At 35.9% G+C, this 20611-nt stretch overlaps 1 protein-coding gene across 6 annotated transcripts in view; it reads left to right on the forward strand.

Moving 5' to 3' along the window:
• LOC101893749 (protein sprint) overlaps positions 1 to 16016 on the forward strand; it is a 452096-nt gene extending 436080 nt beyond the window's left edge. For 5 of the 6 annotated variants that reach the window (XM_059122991.1, XM_059122992.1, XM_059122994.1 and 2 more), the window contains 5 exons: positions 121 to 1546; positions 1611 to 2702; positions 2771 to 2959; positions 14206 to 15032; positions 15104 to 16016. In XM_059122991.1, the coding sequence (XP_058978974.1) occupies positions 121 to 1546; positions 1611 to 2702; positions 2771 to 2959; positions 14206 to 15032; positions 15104 to 15436 (3867 nt within the window). In that variant the 3' untranslated portion in view covers positions 15437 to 16016. Of the gene's footprint in view, positions 1 to 120; positions 1547 to 1610; positions 2703 to 2770; positions 2960 to 12622; positions 14070 to 14205; positions 15033 to 15103 lie in introns of those variants that run through there. The other variant, XM_005180732.4, reaches the window with a different exon arrangement.
• The last annotated feature ends 4595 nt before the right edge of the window (positions 16017 to 20611 follow it).

The following is a 20611-nucleotide window of genomic DNA, read 5'->3' on the forward strand; positions in this document are numbered from 1 at the left end:
ATGACAAGGGTGACCACAGCACTTAAATCACAAAAAGGACATTTTAATTAAACAGACTTTCACTTCACCTCACACGCCACTTCCTGTCTAATAATCTTCTGCTTTCTACTCTATTTTCAGAATTTTATCGTGCGCGGCTCAAGCCAACCCAACACAATGGCCGTGTCAGTACGTTTGCCACCCGATACTGGACCATACATCGAACACTATCTCATTCAATCCAACGAAGGCATTCTTTGTCTGGAGAGTTCCCGCTTCAAATTTGATTCGATACCCTCGTTGATAGCTCATTATGCTCAGTGTTGTGATGAATTGCCCGTTCAACTCGTCTTGCCACGGGCCCTGAGAGAGGCTAAGAATCGTCAGCAGCTGTCATCGCTGGCATTGCTGGGTCAGGAGTTCTGGCGTTATCCCATGTCCTGTCCCAAAGAAAAAGAGGCTACTTTCCTCGATGCCAAATCACCCAATTCCATAACGGAAACCAGCGGCATTGGCACGACCATTTTTAGCAATTCAGGTGGCAGTTCCAGTGCCACGGGTGTGAATCAGAACAGCAAGGTGTTTAGTCCCATCAGCAATATAACAAGTATTTTCAGCCAGGCCGGTACACCCTCAGATACCACATCCAGCATGAGTTCGTTTACTACCAGCGGGGGTCAACATATGCAGCTAATGAGTCCGGAATCGGTCGATTCGGTTATTCTGACCATGTCCCCAGTAGATATCAACAATCAGCGGAACGGTATTTTGGGTCTGGGCAATAATCCGACGGACAACTTTAAAACGTCATCCAACAACCTATCCACATTCAAATCGAATGCCCTACAAAATTCTCAACAAAATAACTTTAAGAACTCAACGAAGAACATAATGGACCAAGAAATTCGCACACAAAGGCCCAAGCCACCAAACACATTGAATCTGGACTTGCGAAAGGCCGCACCAGCTCCACCAATGCGCTGGTCCAAACCCCTCTCGCCCAATAGTCCACAGCCACCAACGGACATTAATGGCCTGAATGCTGCCAATAATTTCACCGTCACCACTACCGTTACATTTTCCGTAGACAATGCCAATGCCCCGCAATTCGTTGAGGTTACAACACCAGCTGCCAATAACGCTTTGACATCGGTCATCAACTCCAATACCACTTTCCAAACATTCTCCAAACGTCTATCGCCCGAAGGTGAGTGCAAGGACACTCTATCCTCGCAAGGCTCATCAGGCGGCAGCAGGTGGCAGTCTCACAGCAGCAAGGACTCTAATAGTAGCCAACGAAACATACTGTCGCCATGTACGCCCACAAATGCTAATGTTGGTGGCAAATCTCGCAAATCAAAGTCTCGCAAGGAATCTAAACATTATCAGGAGTCGGACATTTTGGAGAGTCCGGAGATTTATTGCCGCAGCACTCTGCACGATAAAATTAGCGACTATGAAGACTTGTGGTCGCACGATCCCAGTGATAGAACAGGACTTGTGACCAGTTTTAAGCCACCGCCAGACGGCCAGCAAGGAAAACGACCCGATCTGCTAGCGGAAACACGTAAGTCAAAGTTGATTAGAGTCAGTGGCCCATTAATCCATTGTCGTTTATCTTTTATTTGTAGCTTCAATTACCTCTTCCTCGAATACAAATACAACAGCGCCTGCCGTTACTTCTTGCCCGCCTCTAACACACACTGCCGACCCGCTTACCATGATGTCCTCTGAGACGACATCCGACACTCAACAGCTGTTGAAGTTTCCCGAAGACTCTAAACCTCGATCCAGAGCTGGTCTTATCTTGCCCGGTCTCATGACCCAATCCTTGTCCGAAGATCAAGTCTTCAAGTGCGAAGCCACAGAGGGTGATGCAACACCTACTGCCCAGACCCCGGTGTCACGCAGCAAACAGGGCAGTCCATTTTATGCTGAACCTGCTGATGCCCTGAAGCAAGCTGGTCTTACCACGGCCAGTATTCTAAGACGGTCCCAGCGTGGTCCTCTACTGCCGGCAAACCATCGCCATTCGGAACCACCAAAAGGCGGCTTTGTACGCACACCCATGTGTCCGCTCTTGGTGCCAGCTGAAATCGAGAAAATTGCCGGAAGTCTGGACGAACTGAAAAAGAAGCAACAACAATTGCAGCAACAAGCCCAGCCTCAACAACAGCCCTCGAAAAGGGCCAGAGGCCGATTTGAGCAATGGCAATTGGATAGCAGTTGGGAATTTATGGCCAAGGGGGATGATAATGATGCTGAATATGGAGATTACGATTCAGCAGAACAATGGAAGGATGTCAATGCCTCGGAAAATCCAAATAAAGAGAATTCTTTAAATCGCGAAGCGAATAAAGAAAACAAACAGAAACCCTTGACAATACATCAAATTATAGCCAAGAGATTACCTGATCTTAACCTGCCCGAGTTGGTGAGATGCTCTACGCCACCTCAACAGCAACAACAGCAGTCGCAACAACAACAGCATCATCAACAAAATGGCAATAACAAACATCTCAACGAATTAAATGGCAGTCAGAAATCCTTTGAATCGTCACAAAATAACACTTGTCGTCTCTCAGCGTACGATAATGTTGAACGTAATTATGCCCTAAGTCAGTGTTTCTTCACCGGTCTAGACTCTGCACAGTCGGATGATGGTACAGTGTTTTCAGAACCATGGGATTCATCACAGTGGGATTCGTTTATGCCTCATGATGGTAAGTGCATCGTTATGATGGATCCAAAAAAAAAAATAGGAACTAATCGATGATTGCTTCTCTTTCAGATGCTACCATTAACTCGGACACCATACATTTGTCGAAATGTCGACCGGTCCTCTCAGAAGACGATACCATTATCGAAGAGCTCAGTACCAAAGAACTTAATGGCCAAGACACATTAAAGCCGAAAAAGACAAGTGGCAAACATGCTACGATTTTACGAAATCCCAGTATACGAGATCGAGAAATTCTATGTAAGTATATGCGTAGCATTGGTAATTTAAAATGTTATTTTGATAGAGAAGATGTAATATTATATTTGAGGTAGAGAGGATATTGAAATACCAAATATGACTTGAGAGATTCTAGGTGTTCATTAGACAAAAAATTTACTTTATTGATTTAAAAATCAAAAGTGATTAAAGCTATTGCCAATTATTTCGTAATTACTCACAAATATATTGCATTTATCATTTAATTGTTTTATTACTTTGTTCCGTGAACAATGGAGGCGTAATTTATTTGTTTATAGTTTCAATGTTATTAAAACACTTGACTATTATCAAGAAGCTATCAATCATCAACACTTGCACTGATTTGCGTTGCATTGTGCAAATAATTGCAATAATTACGTCATACAGCATGTCAGACATAGTGGCACTAGAAAAGTAAAAAAATACTAAGGGATTCTCTTAAGGTCTAAAGATCAACATGACTTTCAGAATAGATTATTGGGAAAAATGTTAAAGTACATAACTTTCTGGCGTCGAGTTTTTGAATTAAATATTTAAAAAAAAATAATAATAATTTTTCAAACAAAAACATGTTCCAAATTAGCTCAAATCTAATTTTAAGAAACAGTTGTTGATTGTAGGATTGCGTGCATGAATGCCCATCTATGCATTCATGCACATATATCCAATTGCAATTGGATACAAACTTTGCATACTTTAAGGCGGCTTAGATACCGTATTATAGCAAATCACAATAATACAATTTCATATCTATGTTATGCGTGACGCATTCGATTTACTGGAACATGGAATATCACAATTTGTATATATTTTCTTTTGAAATTATTTTATTCATAGCATTCTATACAATTTCTTTTTATTTCGTTTTATAAAATAAAGCCACACGTATACGTGATTTTTTAACAAAATTACATATAACAATGATTGGATATTACCCGAGGAAACATAAATTCTTGATACATAACCCATATCCGGCTATAGTTAAATCATACACAAATATTCGATCAACGTTTGTGACGAAAGTAGCTAAGTAATAATAAGTGTAAGCTGCCGCAGGACATTCTGGTGGATTATTTCTCGCATTATATATCGAACAAATATCCAGATGTCATTGTCGCAAATTTCATTTGCAGCACAGTTTTCTTTTCTCGTCCGGCATCATTGCCCAATAAATATGTTTTGGCAATGTAGGCTTATTGCCAAAATTAACCTATTATTTTACAAGGACATGTCAGTAAAATAAACTTTTTTCAATTTATTGAACAGTTGAAATAAATTAATTTTCATTTCATCACACTCTACAATTTTATTTTCATCGCGATTTTTCGAATTTTAGTTTTATACACAAAGCACTGTTCCATGATTACGAATATCAAAGTCTCATATCTACATCGACAGCTCATCGTTTTTGTTTTTATTTTGTATTTTCTTGCTAATGCTGTTTTTAATATTTTCTTGTTGACTGGTAGTGAGTAATGCTTTCTAGTTTGTTAAGAAATAACCCAATTGTTTTTACACATTGTAAAAAATTATTTGGTGTACATAATGTAATGAATTCTTCAGTCTGTTAAATTTCAACTTTTTGCTGGGCTTCTCATTGATACCTTTGAAGAAAAAAAAATTCACAAACTATCCTTAGACACTAATGTTAGTGTTGAGGTAGGAACATTCAGTACTCTCCAGTACTCATTTGATAAGCCTTTACAATGTAAAACTAAAGAATTCATGTTATCAGTCCCACCATCTGACAAATAAGGCCGAGCCAAGATATTGGCCTACTTTATCAAATCATTGGGGAGAATTGTTGGTTCTTTTTTGCTATTTACACTGACTGATTGATTCGCTGACACATGGCAGAAAGGCTGGAGAAAAACATTGTAATGTAGTTTTCTTTGAACTGATTAAATATTAGCTAATAGTCAACTAAGTACGCACATATGTACATTCGCATACAATAGCGGCTTACATTACTTATGCGGTTTATCAAATCTAACCAGTTCTAACTGGTTACACAATGCAAATCCGCATACTGAAACGGACGATTTTAATGATGATGAATATTATGTGAACTTTATGGACCTAATTATAGTTTTGCCTTAACACACAAACGCTTGTGATACACCAGCGGCAATTACAAATGTTGGCACTCCGTGTATGTGTGAGTCAGTGAGTGAGTGGATACAATGAGGCAGGCACTTGATTGTTTGATTTTCAAGGAATGTGTAACGTCCATGTGTGTTCATATGTAAATGCTTACATACACTCAAATACGCATGGCCATCAACGTTCCGCAGAAAATATTAAAATTGCGACGCAATATAAATGAGTGTCGTGGTCGTTGTGATCGCCACTCTATTTGACTCCACCTCCGTTGCCGACTCCTCGCCCACCCATCCGAAACTGATAAAAGAAAAACTATGAACGTCGGCAGTGATTAGAAAAATATTGAATGTGAAAACAAGAAACTGAAAAATATCAAACTTTGTAATTGTTAAATTCTCGTGCTTGTTTTGTTAGGGCGCACGAGCCACCCGATTAGATTTGAGACCATTCGCACACACACTTTATCAGCATTAGACAGGCTGACGGGGACGACACACAAACTGTGTCGATGGAAATTGCTATTGATTTTTTCAGATGGTGTCGATGATCGTGATTGTTATCTTTTGGCTTGCTTGCTTGAGAGAGATGTATGAAAAAACTATCATTTTAGTAATGCTGCTGCTACTGTTGTTGTTGTTTTGTTACAGTAGCACCGACAAAAATACTGAAAACGTCAATCATATTTAAAATTAAATTGTTTTCTTTCTTCATAGCCTGGTATTTTGGGTCATGGTTCATAGTTAAGAAAAATATTATTGTTATTTTCTTATATTCAATTTAATCTATAATAATAGCTTAAACAACAAATAATACACCGGGGGAAATTAAAATAATAAAATAAAATGTTGATTCGCTTGAGAAAAAGTTCATAACATATTCCAAATTGTTGCAAAATATGTGAAACTCTTTAAAAATCCAGAGAATATTTCCAATTAATTTCGTTATTCAAACACGATTTCGCTATGAAGCATAAATTCTGAAACTATTTATTACTGCTGAAAATAATTTTCCTCTATCCAACACAATATTTTATATATAAAGAAATTTTCGAATTCGCCTCAGTGTATCATATAATACATATTTTTTGAAAACGAAATAATGAAATATGCATTCCAAATGACGCTATTGTTTACAACGATGACTTTTATGTGTTGATGTTTACATTTTTAGTTCAAATCACACGTTATTTTAGAAGAAATCAAACACGAGATGTCCGCTTTCAATGCTGAGAACTCAACATAAAGTTTGGTCTCATGATTAACACGGTTTCAGTTAGTAATTAATTTACAAATATTTATACACCCATACATATGTTTATTGTTTATTAATATAACTGTTCATAGAAACTCACATGCATTTACTAGTTGGGGTTCTTGATGGTTATTTCTTAAAATAGACACGGTATTTTTATGGGGCGAAACATAATGCGACGTTTACACACACCTACACATGAAGTGAGTTGTATTTTATATAGCGTGTCTAATTTGTAATGAGATTAGCTGATATTAACCTCTTGTGGCCTGACTTTATTTCCATTCTAATTTTTTATATACACGTACTGATTGTTGTTATTAAAAATAAAATTTGAATGATTGTAATTTGAGAGGCATATGGTTTATTTTTAAAGAAATAAGAATAAAGTTATAGTGTAAATTTTTTATCGTAATAGTGTAAATATTTTGTTTCATTGTCTCTTATGATGAAAAAACTGTTTCGGAAAAAATCATGTAATGAAATATAGGCGCCCGAACACAGTTTTCTCAGTAGACAAAGGGTTAAACACTACACTGATGTAAATAAAAAGTTTTGACATCAGACACATTGGCCCCTAAAACAATCTTTTATTTGAAATAACTTAAAAATCACATATAAAATCCATATACAATACCATGCGGTCGAACCATTAATTCGGGATATACTGTATATTCTCTTTATTATAAAGGAGAAGAAGATTTTATGCTGGATTCTGGAAAATCCCTAAATATAGTGAAATAATAAACAATTATGTTTAAGATATAGCTTAAAAATAAATAATTGTCAAGACAATGAAATATAGGCTCAGGAATTGTCCAGCAGCTTCTTTCTGTGAGATTCAGGTAATTTTATTCTCTTTTGCAAGAAAACAAGTAAACAGACGGAATCCCTGCAGAAACTTGCAAGCAATCAGCTGATATGTCAAAACAAAACAATTTGACTGCGATATACAGGGTGAGATGAAAAACATGCAACCAACTTCAGACTGCAACCAACAGACTAAGTTACTAGTCCGCTCTAAAAATTATTCCAGTGTCAGCTCATTACATTGTTTACAAGCGTACAGAGGCATGTTGGTGAGAATTTTCCAGAAAAAAGGTTATTCGTGATAGAATTCAAGCGTGATAGTGTGATTTATTTATATTTGGCTGGAAAACCACAAGTGGCTATCGTCAGAGCACTCCAGCCACCAGAACTCAAGCGCCGTCCATCAAGCGGCGATGGTGTGGGTTGCCATAACAGCCGATGGTCGCTCTCCGCTATTATTAATCGACCGTGGCATCAGAATAAATGCCGAATATTCTGGAGGGTGTATTAGAGCCTTGGGCATGCAAATATTTTGGTCGCAGACCTTGGACATTCCAACAGGATTCAGCACCCGCCACCCAAGAATTGTTACAAAATGAGGTTCCTCGCTTCATTTGCAGCGCACAATGGCCACCAAAATCTCCGGATACCAATCCGTTGGACTATTGTGTCTGGAGTATTCTAGAAAGCAAGGTTGGCACTAAAAAATACCAAAGTGTCGATCACCTCAAGCAAGAGCTTCGCCGGGAATGGGCCAAAATACCGCAGAACAACATTCGGACAGCTTATGACGGTTTCATTGGCCGTTTGAAGCCCATAATTCGTGCCAAAGGTGACCAATTCGAACAAATATAAACTTATTCTAAATTTTGATCCTATCTCCGACATTTTCTGCTTTCATTCAATAACAATTAAAAAAAATCTAAAAATTATGTTGTTTGACTTTGTTGCAGTTTTTTCACCTCACCCTGTACAATGTCATGCGGTTGGACCATTAATTTGGGAGATACTGTACATTTTCATTAAAAATATCTTTATTAAAAATAAGGATAACCCCTAAATGTGTACTCAAGGAATCTAGTAATATAATCAAAAATTATGTTCAAGATATAGCTTAAAAATAAATAATTTGGACTTTACAGATTTTCCAAGAGAGATGTGTACATAGACAAAGAAATATAGACTTAGAAATTGTCCAGCAGCTTATTTATGTGAGAGTAAGGTAGTTTTATTCTCTTTTGCAAGAAATCACTAAAAAGTAAACAGACGGAATCCCTGCAGGAACATGTAACAAAGACATGGAAGTGTAAAGATAGGACAAAACAGGGTCAAGATATGGTAACCCTGTGAAAATAACTCTGTTGTTACGATATCATGACAACATAGTTACCAATGTTGACTGGTTAAAACCGCTAAGGCAATATGCAAATTTTCGGAAAGGTCCATGGAATAGACCGCTCTCTTTTGCAAGAATTTTGTGGTAACAGACGACTTCCAGTAACAATTTGCAAAAATTCTTACAAATTTTAGGTTTACCAAGGAAATTCGACCTTAAAGTGTACGAAAAGTTCAAAAAGCTACTAATTTGGTGACATGATGTTTTTTAACAATACATTTAAATTAAATATTATATGGGTATCATAGTTGAGAAGTATGCCTCACATAAGGAGGTGGGTTTGAAAATGCCGTCCATATAGTTTACCCAAAAGTTCTAAATGGTACTGAAATTAAAAAAAGTTGATATATGATATACGAAATGTAGTAAATGATACTAAATTTGTTACATAGTGTAGGAATAGAAAAGAAAGAAATCTTTGCAAATTTGTAATTTCAGATAAAAACTAACTTTTTCAAGCATTTACAAATCTGAAAATATTTTTTGCTCATTTTTACAGCCCTTTGTTATTTGTTGCTCTATATTCTCTATTTGTCATTGTTTTTAAGCAAATAAACAACAATAGAGCAGATAATCATTATAAAAGTGAATAATACAAATATGACACAGCTTGGAATTTGAAATGAGCATTTCAAACGATAAATCGAACTCAATGAATTTACGTTATGTTCTATGCAGGAGCACATTTCTTGCAAGATAGATTTATTGCTTTTAGATACTTTCGGAAAAAATTAAAAGGCTTGCCCCCTCAGTTTTATATTTCTATGATTTTTGACATATTGCAATAGATGTCTAATTGACATAATTCTATTCAATCTTTCCTGTTGATATAAAAAAAACCACCTCAATATCAACAGATTATACATCACGTTGTATTCCCATTGTGACCTGGTTGCTGGGCTAATTAAGCAACGATTACTTTACATTTACAGTGTTTACACATTTTATTTCTTTAAATATTTATTTGAATAATAAAATTATGAAGATTTATTGTGTAAGAAGGGAAAATAGATAATGTATGTCTGAATATCTGTCTGTCTCTATGTCAACGCTTTACCTTCTCAGCTTTAGATGGTTGACAAAAATAACATGCGGCGCTGTGTTTAACTACTAAACACAATAATTTTATTATAAATAGTAGTTATATATATTTTTACAGATATGTAAATACGAACTTGCTGAGATTGTGGGCCCTAATAATTCGTTGAACTCGACTAAAAATAACACTGTCGCCTCGGTAAAGTTCACTTTTTTCTTTGGAGAAACCAAAATAATTACAAAATATTTGTTTTCTTATCAGAACAATAACAACCATATTTGTCCGAATTACTTAAAAAAATATGAAAATCCCACATTGTTTTTGATAAGATAACTCGAGCATACATAATTTGGTCAATGCTTTTGACTCTTACATAAAAATCGAGATATGCAAAAGAGTAAGGTTCAATAATCTTGTGTGTTTACTTCCTCATTGTGTGTGGCATAGATGGGAATTTAAAAAAAATACCGTTAAAGAGCGGACACCTAACCTAACCAGCGGTAGTTGTTAAGTAAAGAAGAAAACACCAAAAATCAAACATATATTTCATGGAACATATGTTTCCGATTGCCAGCTAATTCCTTGAAAACGACTATCGACGACAAAGGACAAACAAATAAATAAAATAACATGTCTTGTCTAAACAAAAAAATGTAAACAGTGGCATATGATATTTGTTTACACATCAAAAAAACACACAACTCCTTCCATTATCCTTTGCCAGTGTAAGAAACATTTAACATTGGGCGCCGTTCATAATTACATGCATAACAAACATATAGGCCTTCAGATTTGGGTAGATAAATGTCTTTATTAAGAATCTAGACATTGAGAGACATTTAAAATGATAGGAAAACTTTGAATATCTATAACAACTGCACCCAAAGTTCTGTAAATTTTCGAATACAACAATTTTAAATATCATTAATTATTCAGTTTTAGACATTTTTGTAATCTCGTGCTTTTTATAGCAAAACTAGTAAACGAGAGAAATGTACAATTCTTTCTGCCCAGGTAAAGTACAAAACATTTAATAGAATCAGAAGCTGGTAATCATGGTACTAGTTTACACGGCCGTCAAGTAAACACTTTTTAATGAGAATATCACTTCGGGCCATTTTTTTCAAATTTAGCCTACCAATGTACAAGATTTACGGATGCAAAAACAATTTTCTAGTAAAAAATGAAAAAAATACACTTTGAATTTCCTGGAACGTCGTTTTTATAAATTCGACAAATATATATTTAAAACTCATTTGGTCCATTGAAATGAAATTTGAGATTTTTGATGCATGTTGAACACGTTAGGTACACGTGTCAGATAAAATATATCTAATACTAAAATAAATTTAATATCAAAATATCAGTGTGTTTATATTTCTATTTACGGTTCACACCAAAATCTACAAAGATATATTGGCATAATAAGTTCAGAAATGTTTAATAACGCGTCCTTGGTTATCAATAGATCCATGCCCCAAAAACAGAAGATAGTTTCTTTGATAAATCGTTAATAGCAACTCTTTTTATTTGTAACTCATCTATGAACAGCGACCCTATTCTCTTTATAGACAGAGGTCTGAAAATGTGTGTATTACTAACAATATTTATAAAAAATCAATGTCAATTTGTTTTAAATTTGAAACCCCCAACTGCACAAATTGAATTGATATTAGCTATCAGTTTAACTGTTATCTCACAATTAAAACATAGAAAGAAAAATAATTAACAAAAGCTTTGACTTGGCGAAAACGTTATGATTCATTCGTCACTGGTGCTCCTAAACAGAGGCGCTGTCACAGATGAAAACGTAAAATCCTATTCCACGGACTTGTATGCAGTGTGATAATCATGAAGTGATGCGTTCTTACAACGCACAAAACTTATGTTCGCCTATTTCCGGTTCCTATGATTGTGTCTCCTTGTCTAGAACAAAAATAAAACTGTAAATGCGCAGTATTTTAAATACATATCACTCATGTCGATGGGAAAAATACATCCTTGTCTCATTCATTCAACCTCGTTTAGATGAACTTTACTTTTTGTATTTGGAATAGAAGTGGACACACACGCACACCAATACCAACACAATCCGACGATGAGGATGATGATGCAATCATTCATAAATATTAACTAAGCAGATGTCCATCAATAGATGTAAACGCTTTCTCAAATATTTGTACATGCCAACTACAGGGCTTCTCAGAACCTCCTCACCATACACACGTTGCACTTCCAAGGTGCCGTTAAACGTCTATCGACCTGGAATTAAGTTTGTTAGATTTTGTTTCAAACATTACTGTACTTAAAGAGAAGAAATATCTGCAAACCAGAGGTGATTTCTTCTTAGCGAAATTTCTTGTTCTCTTGTAGTAGATCGTAGTCTAGTCTCATTTCAGAGAGAATATTTTAGTCATGCCATATAGAGAGCGAAATATTTGAAGGATTAAGCCATTATTGTATTTTGCAATAGGTAACTAAGAACTCCAGTTACTTATACCTCCTCTCGTTCTACCTGCAAAACCACTGTCTTAGATTTACATGTCCATAAATTCATAAAAATTTTGCACAACTGTACCTTAGATAAGCTCTTAATACTTTATCCCGGCATTTGTGTAAATCCCAATGTGTACCTGTCAACACAACACAATTTGAATATCTTTATAGATAGATTGTAACAATAAATCAGTGGCCGGGGGAGTGCACGCGCCCATTCTTTAAACCGTGCTGTAAAGGTTCAAACATAATTCTCCCCGATTAATGAGAGGAGGATAGTCGGCAGGCATTAACTAACATTTGATCAGCCATAAAAAGATAAACATTGACGTATGCCATGTTAACACATTTACATGAGCATAGATAGAGAGAGCAATGTTGAGCATAGAGCGGAAATGGAGAGCAAGCCTTACACACCGTTAGACTACATAGAAACATAGATAAATTTACCCTGTGACATGTTGGTGTGTGTTCTCGCGCCTTATCATTGGAGGAGAGAAACAATTCATGAGAGAGGCACTGAGAACAAGCATGCTAGACGCATCGAGGGTTTTTGATGTTATAAAAACATTTCAACTCTTCGTAATTTAAGGCAGAACGAATTTAGCTCCCGTGCGTGTAACAACGAAACTATTTCAATGAATTATCGCCGCGCCAGCTGCTTGTCCATAAACAAAAATTGAAATAGTCTCGTCAAATGTGTCACAGTTTTTATTTATTTTTTTCGTTATCGTTGAGCTCGGAGTAGTGCAAAGTGGTAAAAATTGATCGTTTCATTCGTGTCGCTTTTAACGGTCGACGACCCGTTTGCTCGTCTATTTGTTTTTGATCGTAGGCGGAGGCACGTGCGTGCTCATGAGAAACTTTCGTTTTCGTCAGTTCGTCCTATCCGGTAAAAACCGTTACCATATAAATCATGAAGTGGTTCAAAAAGTTGTCGCCTGCAAGCCCAGAGAGCCCTCATAATCATCATGAGCACCTTCGTGCTAAAAATAGTGATCTACACCCGCTGAAAAAATCGAACAGTTTGCCAACAAGTACTGCCGCCTCCAGCGAGGAATGCCCCACCAGCAACAAAATGCAAAAGTCTTTAAGCGTACTGGCATTTCACAATTTCGAAATTATTGACCCCGAACTGTTCTTTCAAGATCCCGATCATGTACGCAACTACAAAGAAGAAGAGGTCTTTCTCAAGATAATGTCCGAATGGGAGATTATCGAAAACCCATTGGCCAACATGGGCAATTACTTTTCGGCCGACTTTGAAGAGGAGTTTGTGCAAATGATAACACAACAGACAGCCGACAATGCAGCTGTTGGTCAGTCAGCGTCTGCGGCCGCGGCAAATTTTCAAAGCATAACAGAATTGTACGATAACAGCTGCTCTGCAACTGCGTCGAAGGCCAGAAAACGCACATACAAACGTTCTTTGACGGAACTAATTTTTGCCGACAAAATTGAAATTGGTCTACTGCCACCAATGGGCGGCGGTTCAACGACCTCGTCCTCATCGGCTACTTCCTCTCCCCTGCTGAACAAGAAGCGACGACGCCTGAAAGCGTCCGACAGTGGTGGCTCCCAGGATGAATATCCGGCCACCTGCTCTAATCGTATTATCAAAGACTGTGCTATTGATCGTTCCCAACTAAAGACTGAAGCTTTGGCCTGCTCCATAATGGGTGCCATTGGCAAATGTCCGGCCAAAGACCGAACGCCACGTTCCTCTATCAATGATCTCATTAGCAAAGCTAGCGATATATGCCACCCCGTAAACAGCTGTGATCATTACGACATTAAGCAGTTTTTTCGTCTCGACGATAATGGAAACATCCTTCTGAACATGAGTCACATAGAAGAAATCAAAGGTATTGGCTTGGCGGCCCGCGAAAATCAAAAGCTATACAAACGTTATTTGAAGGAGGGTCGTTCGGCGGAAGAGAATAGGCCCTGCAACCGAAGGTGTTGCATGGAATTGTTGAAGCATATGTTAGAATTGTTGTGGGATAAAATTAAATGTAAGTGTTGCGTTAGGTATTAGGAGGAGTCTGTTAAATTGATTAGTCAGCCGAAAGGAAAATCTATTGAAAATTTAACGCAAACTGCCGGACATCCGAACTAATCCAATTTTCTTTATTGTTTTTCTCATTACAGGTCACCCACGCAATAAGATCAACATATACAATGGTGGTCCAGGTGATACTGTTAGAGACTATACTCTACTGCTGGCCTCCGATCAGGGCACTACGTTCGCCCGCAACATTGAAAACTTTATTTCTTGTACCAAGGAATCACGAGAGGCAGCACCACAGGTGGTCATGCGTAACATGCGCCAGTTCATGAACGGCATGAAAAACTACCTGGTCAAACACGGTGAAGGCAAATTCCATCAAGAGGTTGAAGCGGCCCGCTCTCGCCTGAAATCTGACGAGTTCTTGAATTTGGATGCCATTCTGGAAACTGTGATGCATCAATTGGTTGTGCTGCCACTTAGAGAACATTTGTATGGAATGTTCGTAGACTATTATACCAGATCTGAGGACATACAATTGCTGGCCCAGAATGTAAAATATGCCTGTGGCAGGGCTGCCAGTGACTTTGGTATACGATCCTCGGTCACTCCACCCTCACCAACTTCCTTACAAGTTATATCGAATCTATTGTTACGCCTGCAGGAGGCGGAACTGCCATTGGAGAAGTTGGAATTATTCCTGTGTGTTATTTCGACGATATTCGATGCTACAGGCTGTCCCAGAGGACAGCAATTGGGAGCTGACGATTTTCTACCTATTCTCGTATATGTTGTGGCCAAATGTGGGTTTGTTGGAGCCGAAATAGAAGCTGAGTTTATGTGGGGTCTCTTACAACCCACGCTCTTGAATGGGGAGCCAGGCTATTATTTGACCGCATTATGTAGTGCAGTACATGTCTTGAAGAGTTTTATGGCCTCGGAGAATGAAAGTGGTACTGGTTCTTTAGATGTAAGTATTTAAAAGGTGCCCATATCAGCATCGAATGGTTATTAAAAAAATTTTCTTTTGTTTAATTTCAGTGGCGTTCTTCTTCATTACCGGCTTGTTCTTCCGTTCTAAGAGTAATCATTCCCGATGAATGCAATGGATCGTTACAAACACGTACACTACCTGTCAGGCCACATACCACAACCCGGGAAGTATGCCGGATCATAGCACACAAGGCGCGCATTACCAACCCCCAAGATTATGCTCTCTTCAAGTTGGTAGACGGCGAAGAAACACTGCTCAACGATACCGAATGCCCGCAAGATATTCGATTGGCAGCCAAGGGAAAACACTGCATGCTGGCCTACAAACGCATCGATGCCAAAATAGCATGGCCAACAAGCGCTCAGCCAAATTTTAATTAAACACAAAATCAATTTTAATTGAGCAGCATTAAAACATGACTTAATTATTTACATAATTCCCCTATATAGAATTTTAATATGTTTAAATCTTGAACAATTGCTCAAACGTATGAAACCCCTTTAATTCGTCGTACATAGAAATGTGCCAAAATGGCATACCCAAACTTTTTCTTTTAGATCTTAATAAGTCTAATTTTAAGATGTACTAAAACAGTATTGCAAATAAGTTTTTTTTATTAATATTAAATACATATTGTAATGTGCTGAAAACAAAATCAACCAACTTGAAAAATCGTTGAAAATGTAAAAAGAAAGAAATTTGACAATTTCAATCATTTCGTTGAAATGCCAATAAAACATGATTTAATTTAAAACCTCTGTATATTTCTTATTAATTATAATTTTACTTTTAACCCTATCCCGAAATAAACTATGAAATTTAAATAATATCATTAATATTTGAAAAATATTAAAAAACACACACACGACAACACAAAATTAATACAGATAAGATAATTACATTTATTCTCAAATATAACTTTACAAATATACATTTTTTCAAATCAATCATTTAATAATAGCCTGGTAATTTGGTTTCATTTCATGTAGTGCAGAAAAAATCTGTTTTAGTTTCCATTTTATTTAACGTTCACGTCCCAATAGGTTGTTAAATATAATTTTAAACCGAGACATCCGTGATAACAGTGACAAATTTCTTTATCCGCTATTTCAATGTTAGACGAAACTCTTTTCAAACTTGGATTTGTTGGTGAAGAACCATAGAAGACAATCACAATTGAAAATAATCGGTGTGTACCAGAATCTGCAAATAAGTACTAGCTAGTACTATATCATAAATGAAAAATCTCAGGTTCTGGAACAAAACAACTATGTCGATTCCAAATTACCGTTTAACAAAACCATCAATTAACGCAAATGTAATGTAATTTTGCAACCTGTATTATTTTAGTTATTGTCTTTGTTTAAGTGTTTTCTATTTGTTTTCTTTGTATGTATATTTTTCCCCATTTTAGTATTTATGATGTAGAATTTGTTTATTAATATGTATTGAATACATTTTAAATATTAACAGCTATAACAATTGAATAAATCGTAAGAATGAAAAATACTAATTTATTGGCCGACATTTGTGAATATTGAATCCATTCTCACAATCAATTCATTTCTGTGAATTAATATTTTCATCCATCATTAATAATCATCGATATTAAATCGAATAATTATTTAATCGTTTAGAATTTTAAGCTTACTTTCGTCTTCGATACAAAACAAACAACAACAACACATATTAATTTAACAAATTACAATAAAAACGAAATAAACATTTCTAAAAACTCATATAACCAATTACAAAAACAAATGTGTTTTATTATTATGGCGGACTATGAATTTATCGGAAACCATTTCGAATCGATACAAATTTCTTCAAAAATAAATAGTTTTTACATTATTTTCTTATGCGATGTCTTGCAGAGTTTTTCAACGAATTTTCTTATTTTCTTTCAAACCTTTTGATTCCAAAATTGTTTTGATATTTCATTGTACAACAAGCTGTGTAGGTCTGGAATCATTTTTATACCCTACAACACTATGTGTTGGGGGTATTATAAGTTTGATTGGGCCAAAAATTATGTAACACCACGAAATATTGATTTCCCATATAGGAAAGTATATATGGATCTTCCTAGCTCGACGAGCTGAGTCGATCTAGCTATGTATGTCCGTCCGTCCGTCTGTCCGTCTGTCCATGTTAATTTGTAATCACTCTACAGGTCGCAATTATGGTCCGATCTTCACGAAATTTAGAATGGAGGTGGGGTTAAGGCCAGAATAGAACCCTATTTCTTTTGAAGATGATCGCATAATATTTAGGGGTTGAAATGGACCAAATACTGAAAAAATTTCGGATTTTGCAGTAGCTATACAGGTCGCAATTATAGACCAATCGACGCGGAATGTCGATTAGCTAGAGTTTAGCGCGGAGAAGAAGCCTACCAATTTTGATGGTCATCGGATAATATTTAGCGGGTAAAATAGACCATATCTTTTTTGTTGAAAAAATTCAAAATTTTTCATTAAACCGCGAATATTTAAATCCCGGCTAAATCACAAAGCCATGACAAGGTTACTTCTGATCTTTACATTGATGTTAACATACAACAAATCGGATATATAGCAAAATATGTGCGATATATATGTCTATCAAAGAAGATATGCTTGAAAGATATCATATATGTCGAGAACGGCTGAACTAATTTCGACAGATCTCATTAATTCAGAATGGCCTCTTGGCAGGAAAGAAAAAACGTCTAAAAAATCGCATAAAAATATCTCTCTAAAGATTAAAATATTGATTTTGTAACATTTTTCATATTTTTTTCAATTTTGTCATATTTTTGGCATATTTTCATTTTGAATGAAACATTTGGTAATATTTCTACAGCTAACAAAACTAAGTAGTTAGGATATCAGGATATCATATACAGATCTCATTAATGGCCCGATCCTTACGAAATTTTGCATGGGGATAAGATGAGGGTCAGAATAGAAGCCTACTCTTTTTGGAGATGATCGCCATATATTTAGGGGTTGAAATGGACCAAAAAACTGCAAAATTGTCAGCAGGTCGTAATTATTGCCCGATCCTCACGCACATTTGAATGGGGGTTACCGGACATTGCAAAAGCCAACCAGTTTTGGATGGCCATCCAAAAATATTCAATGTGTGAAGGAGTTTGCCAACTTTTGTAGACAAAGTACGAAAATGTCCATTCCAGTGATTTTTTGGAGAATTCACAAATACAGGAAAGACGCACTTCTGACTATTTCGTTAACGCTGATTTCGTTGAAGAATATAGTCAAATGTCTGTATCTCATATAGATGCGTTTCAGTCAAAAACCTATAATAAATGTTAATCTTTTGCCACTTCTAAGATATTATAGGTCTTTGGAAAATATTGGTTCCAGATCTAGGAAGGCTATTTACCAATAAATTGGAAATGAGCAAATTAGTTTAAGTTGCTATTATTCGAAAATTAGAGAACGAAACCTGATGGTTTTCTTTTATTATTTGTCACAATGTCTTGTGGAATTCTTTCGAGTATCTCGCCTATATAAACTGTATCATTTATTATAGTGTTGTAGGGTATTCAACGGTCGGCCCCGCTCGACTGTAGCCTTTGCTTACTTGTTTTATTATACCACGGATTTATAATTATCTCTTTGAAGGTCAGTAAGTAAGCATGGTATGTTAATTTACAAGACGTAGTATGGTACAATAAAAATTCATAACGGCTGGATTTCCTTTGAAAAAGATGATACGAACAGTTCAACCTTTCGATTCCATGGCAAAACTTGTTAATGTCTTTAATGATCATCACATGTTTAATTTTTTTTTAAATTATTAATTTGACAACATCTGATTGCCAAAATTTATATTTAAAAATCCATTGTGTATACACCATTCAGAAATGTGAATATGTTTTCTATGTAGTGAAATTTGATAATGTAAATTACAGAAAATGCAGAGATGGATATAATTATTTGAAATGACTTTACGTTCTTAATTCTACCGTGGTGCAAACTTTGCAAATCCTATTATTTTATTGGTACAAAGATCGGGTTCTACCAACACTAGATATGGGGGGTTACTATGTAACTCGATTCGAAAGTTCGAACAAGTCGAAAGTTGTATTCGATCCGAATTTAAACTCTTACTATGTAACAGTTTCGGATCGAGTAAAAAATACTGCAACAAAATGGATTTATTTTGGCAGTACTTTCGAGTGTATTATTCAGAATTGGCAGCATTTACTTCATAAAATATCGAAGATATAAAAAAGAAAACAAACAAAACTCAACTCAAAGAACTAAGTTTCACGCGTCTCAAAAAAAATTGATTCATTTGCTGTCATTAGCCAACTGAGGATGTGCCGTCGTAGAATTGAGTATTGTCTGAAATTGGTTTTGCTTTGTATTGATCCTCTATAATGGAAGCAGGATATATTCAATTTTTCATTTCTTTTGTAACACCTCTTAGTTTTTGTCGTATAACTCATAAAATAGTAAGTCGATTCAAATAAATCTGCCTATTTGGTGATATCACGATACAGTCCACATTATTTGACGTACAGAAATTTGGCACAATAATTTGTATTGTGTCGGTAACGGTCCACGTTTTTGTTTAGATTTTTTATAACGGTTGCTCCCTATATATGATACTTTTCAACGGAATTGTTCAAAATATGTTATTAAGAGTTTGCAAGGGGTTCTAAGAGTTTGCAAGGGGTTCTACATATTGTAGTAGAACAATGTCTGTATAGGTACCGACTTATATTCCTCATTTTTTACGATTTATGCCACATTTTCTATCGGTTTTTATTTAAAATTCGGCATTCGAACATTGTCCATATTGGTGCACGGTTTCTATGTAACAATACCGACCGATATTTGGCATTTCGATGATATAAGCCACATTTTCCACATAATTATTACACATGTGGTATTTAACACTTACAAAACATAACAAACCTATATGGATTTTTTGTTTTGGTATGGCCCACATATAACGGTTCAACCCACTTTATTATTTGTAGAATTGAATTTCAACAACGTTTTTCCCGTTTTTAATTCGTATCCGTTAGCTAAATATCAAACGAGTAAAAATGTCAACTTTCGAACAACTTTGACTTCTAAATTCGAAGTACATAGTGATTCAAATCCGAAAGTAGAGTACGGTTATACTATACTCGGATATGGCAATCCGAAAGTAGGAAATGGATTTGCGAATTCGAGTTAGTTGGTAGGAAAAATTCGCATCCGAAATATTTTACTTTGGAATCGAGTTACATAGTAACCCCCTGGTATGAAGAACAGACCACTCTTACTGACACCTTATCCACAACGGAGCAAAATTTTGAAAAATCATGAAAGTCATAAAACGCGCAATGAGCATCGAATTCCGCACATCCTAATACTTCCATCAACATAAAATCTTGTGTGAAGGCGTAATATATTTGAATAAGTATAACCCTCATAAAATACGAAATAAGCATCGCATTCTCTTCAAATTTTACGCATCCCAATATATTATGAATTCTTGGAACATCCTCCACAAAAGCGACCAAGATTTTGAAATGGTCACAATTTTCAAAA

The sequence above is a fragment of the Musca domestica genome, unplaced genomic scaffold (assembly GCF_030504385.1).
Source record: "Musca domestica strain aabys unplaced genomic scaffold, Musca_domestica.polishedcontigs.V.1.1 22, whole genome shotgun sequence".
Classification (NCBI taxonomy): Eukaryota; Metazoa; Arthropoda; class Insecta; order Diptera; family Muscidae; genus Musca; species Musca domestica.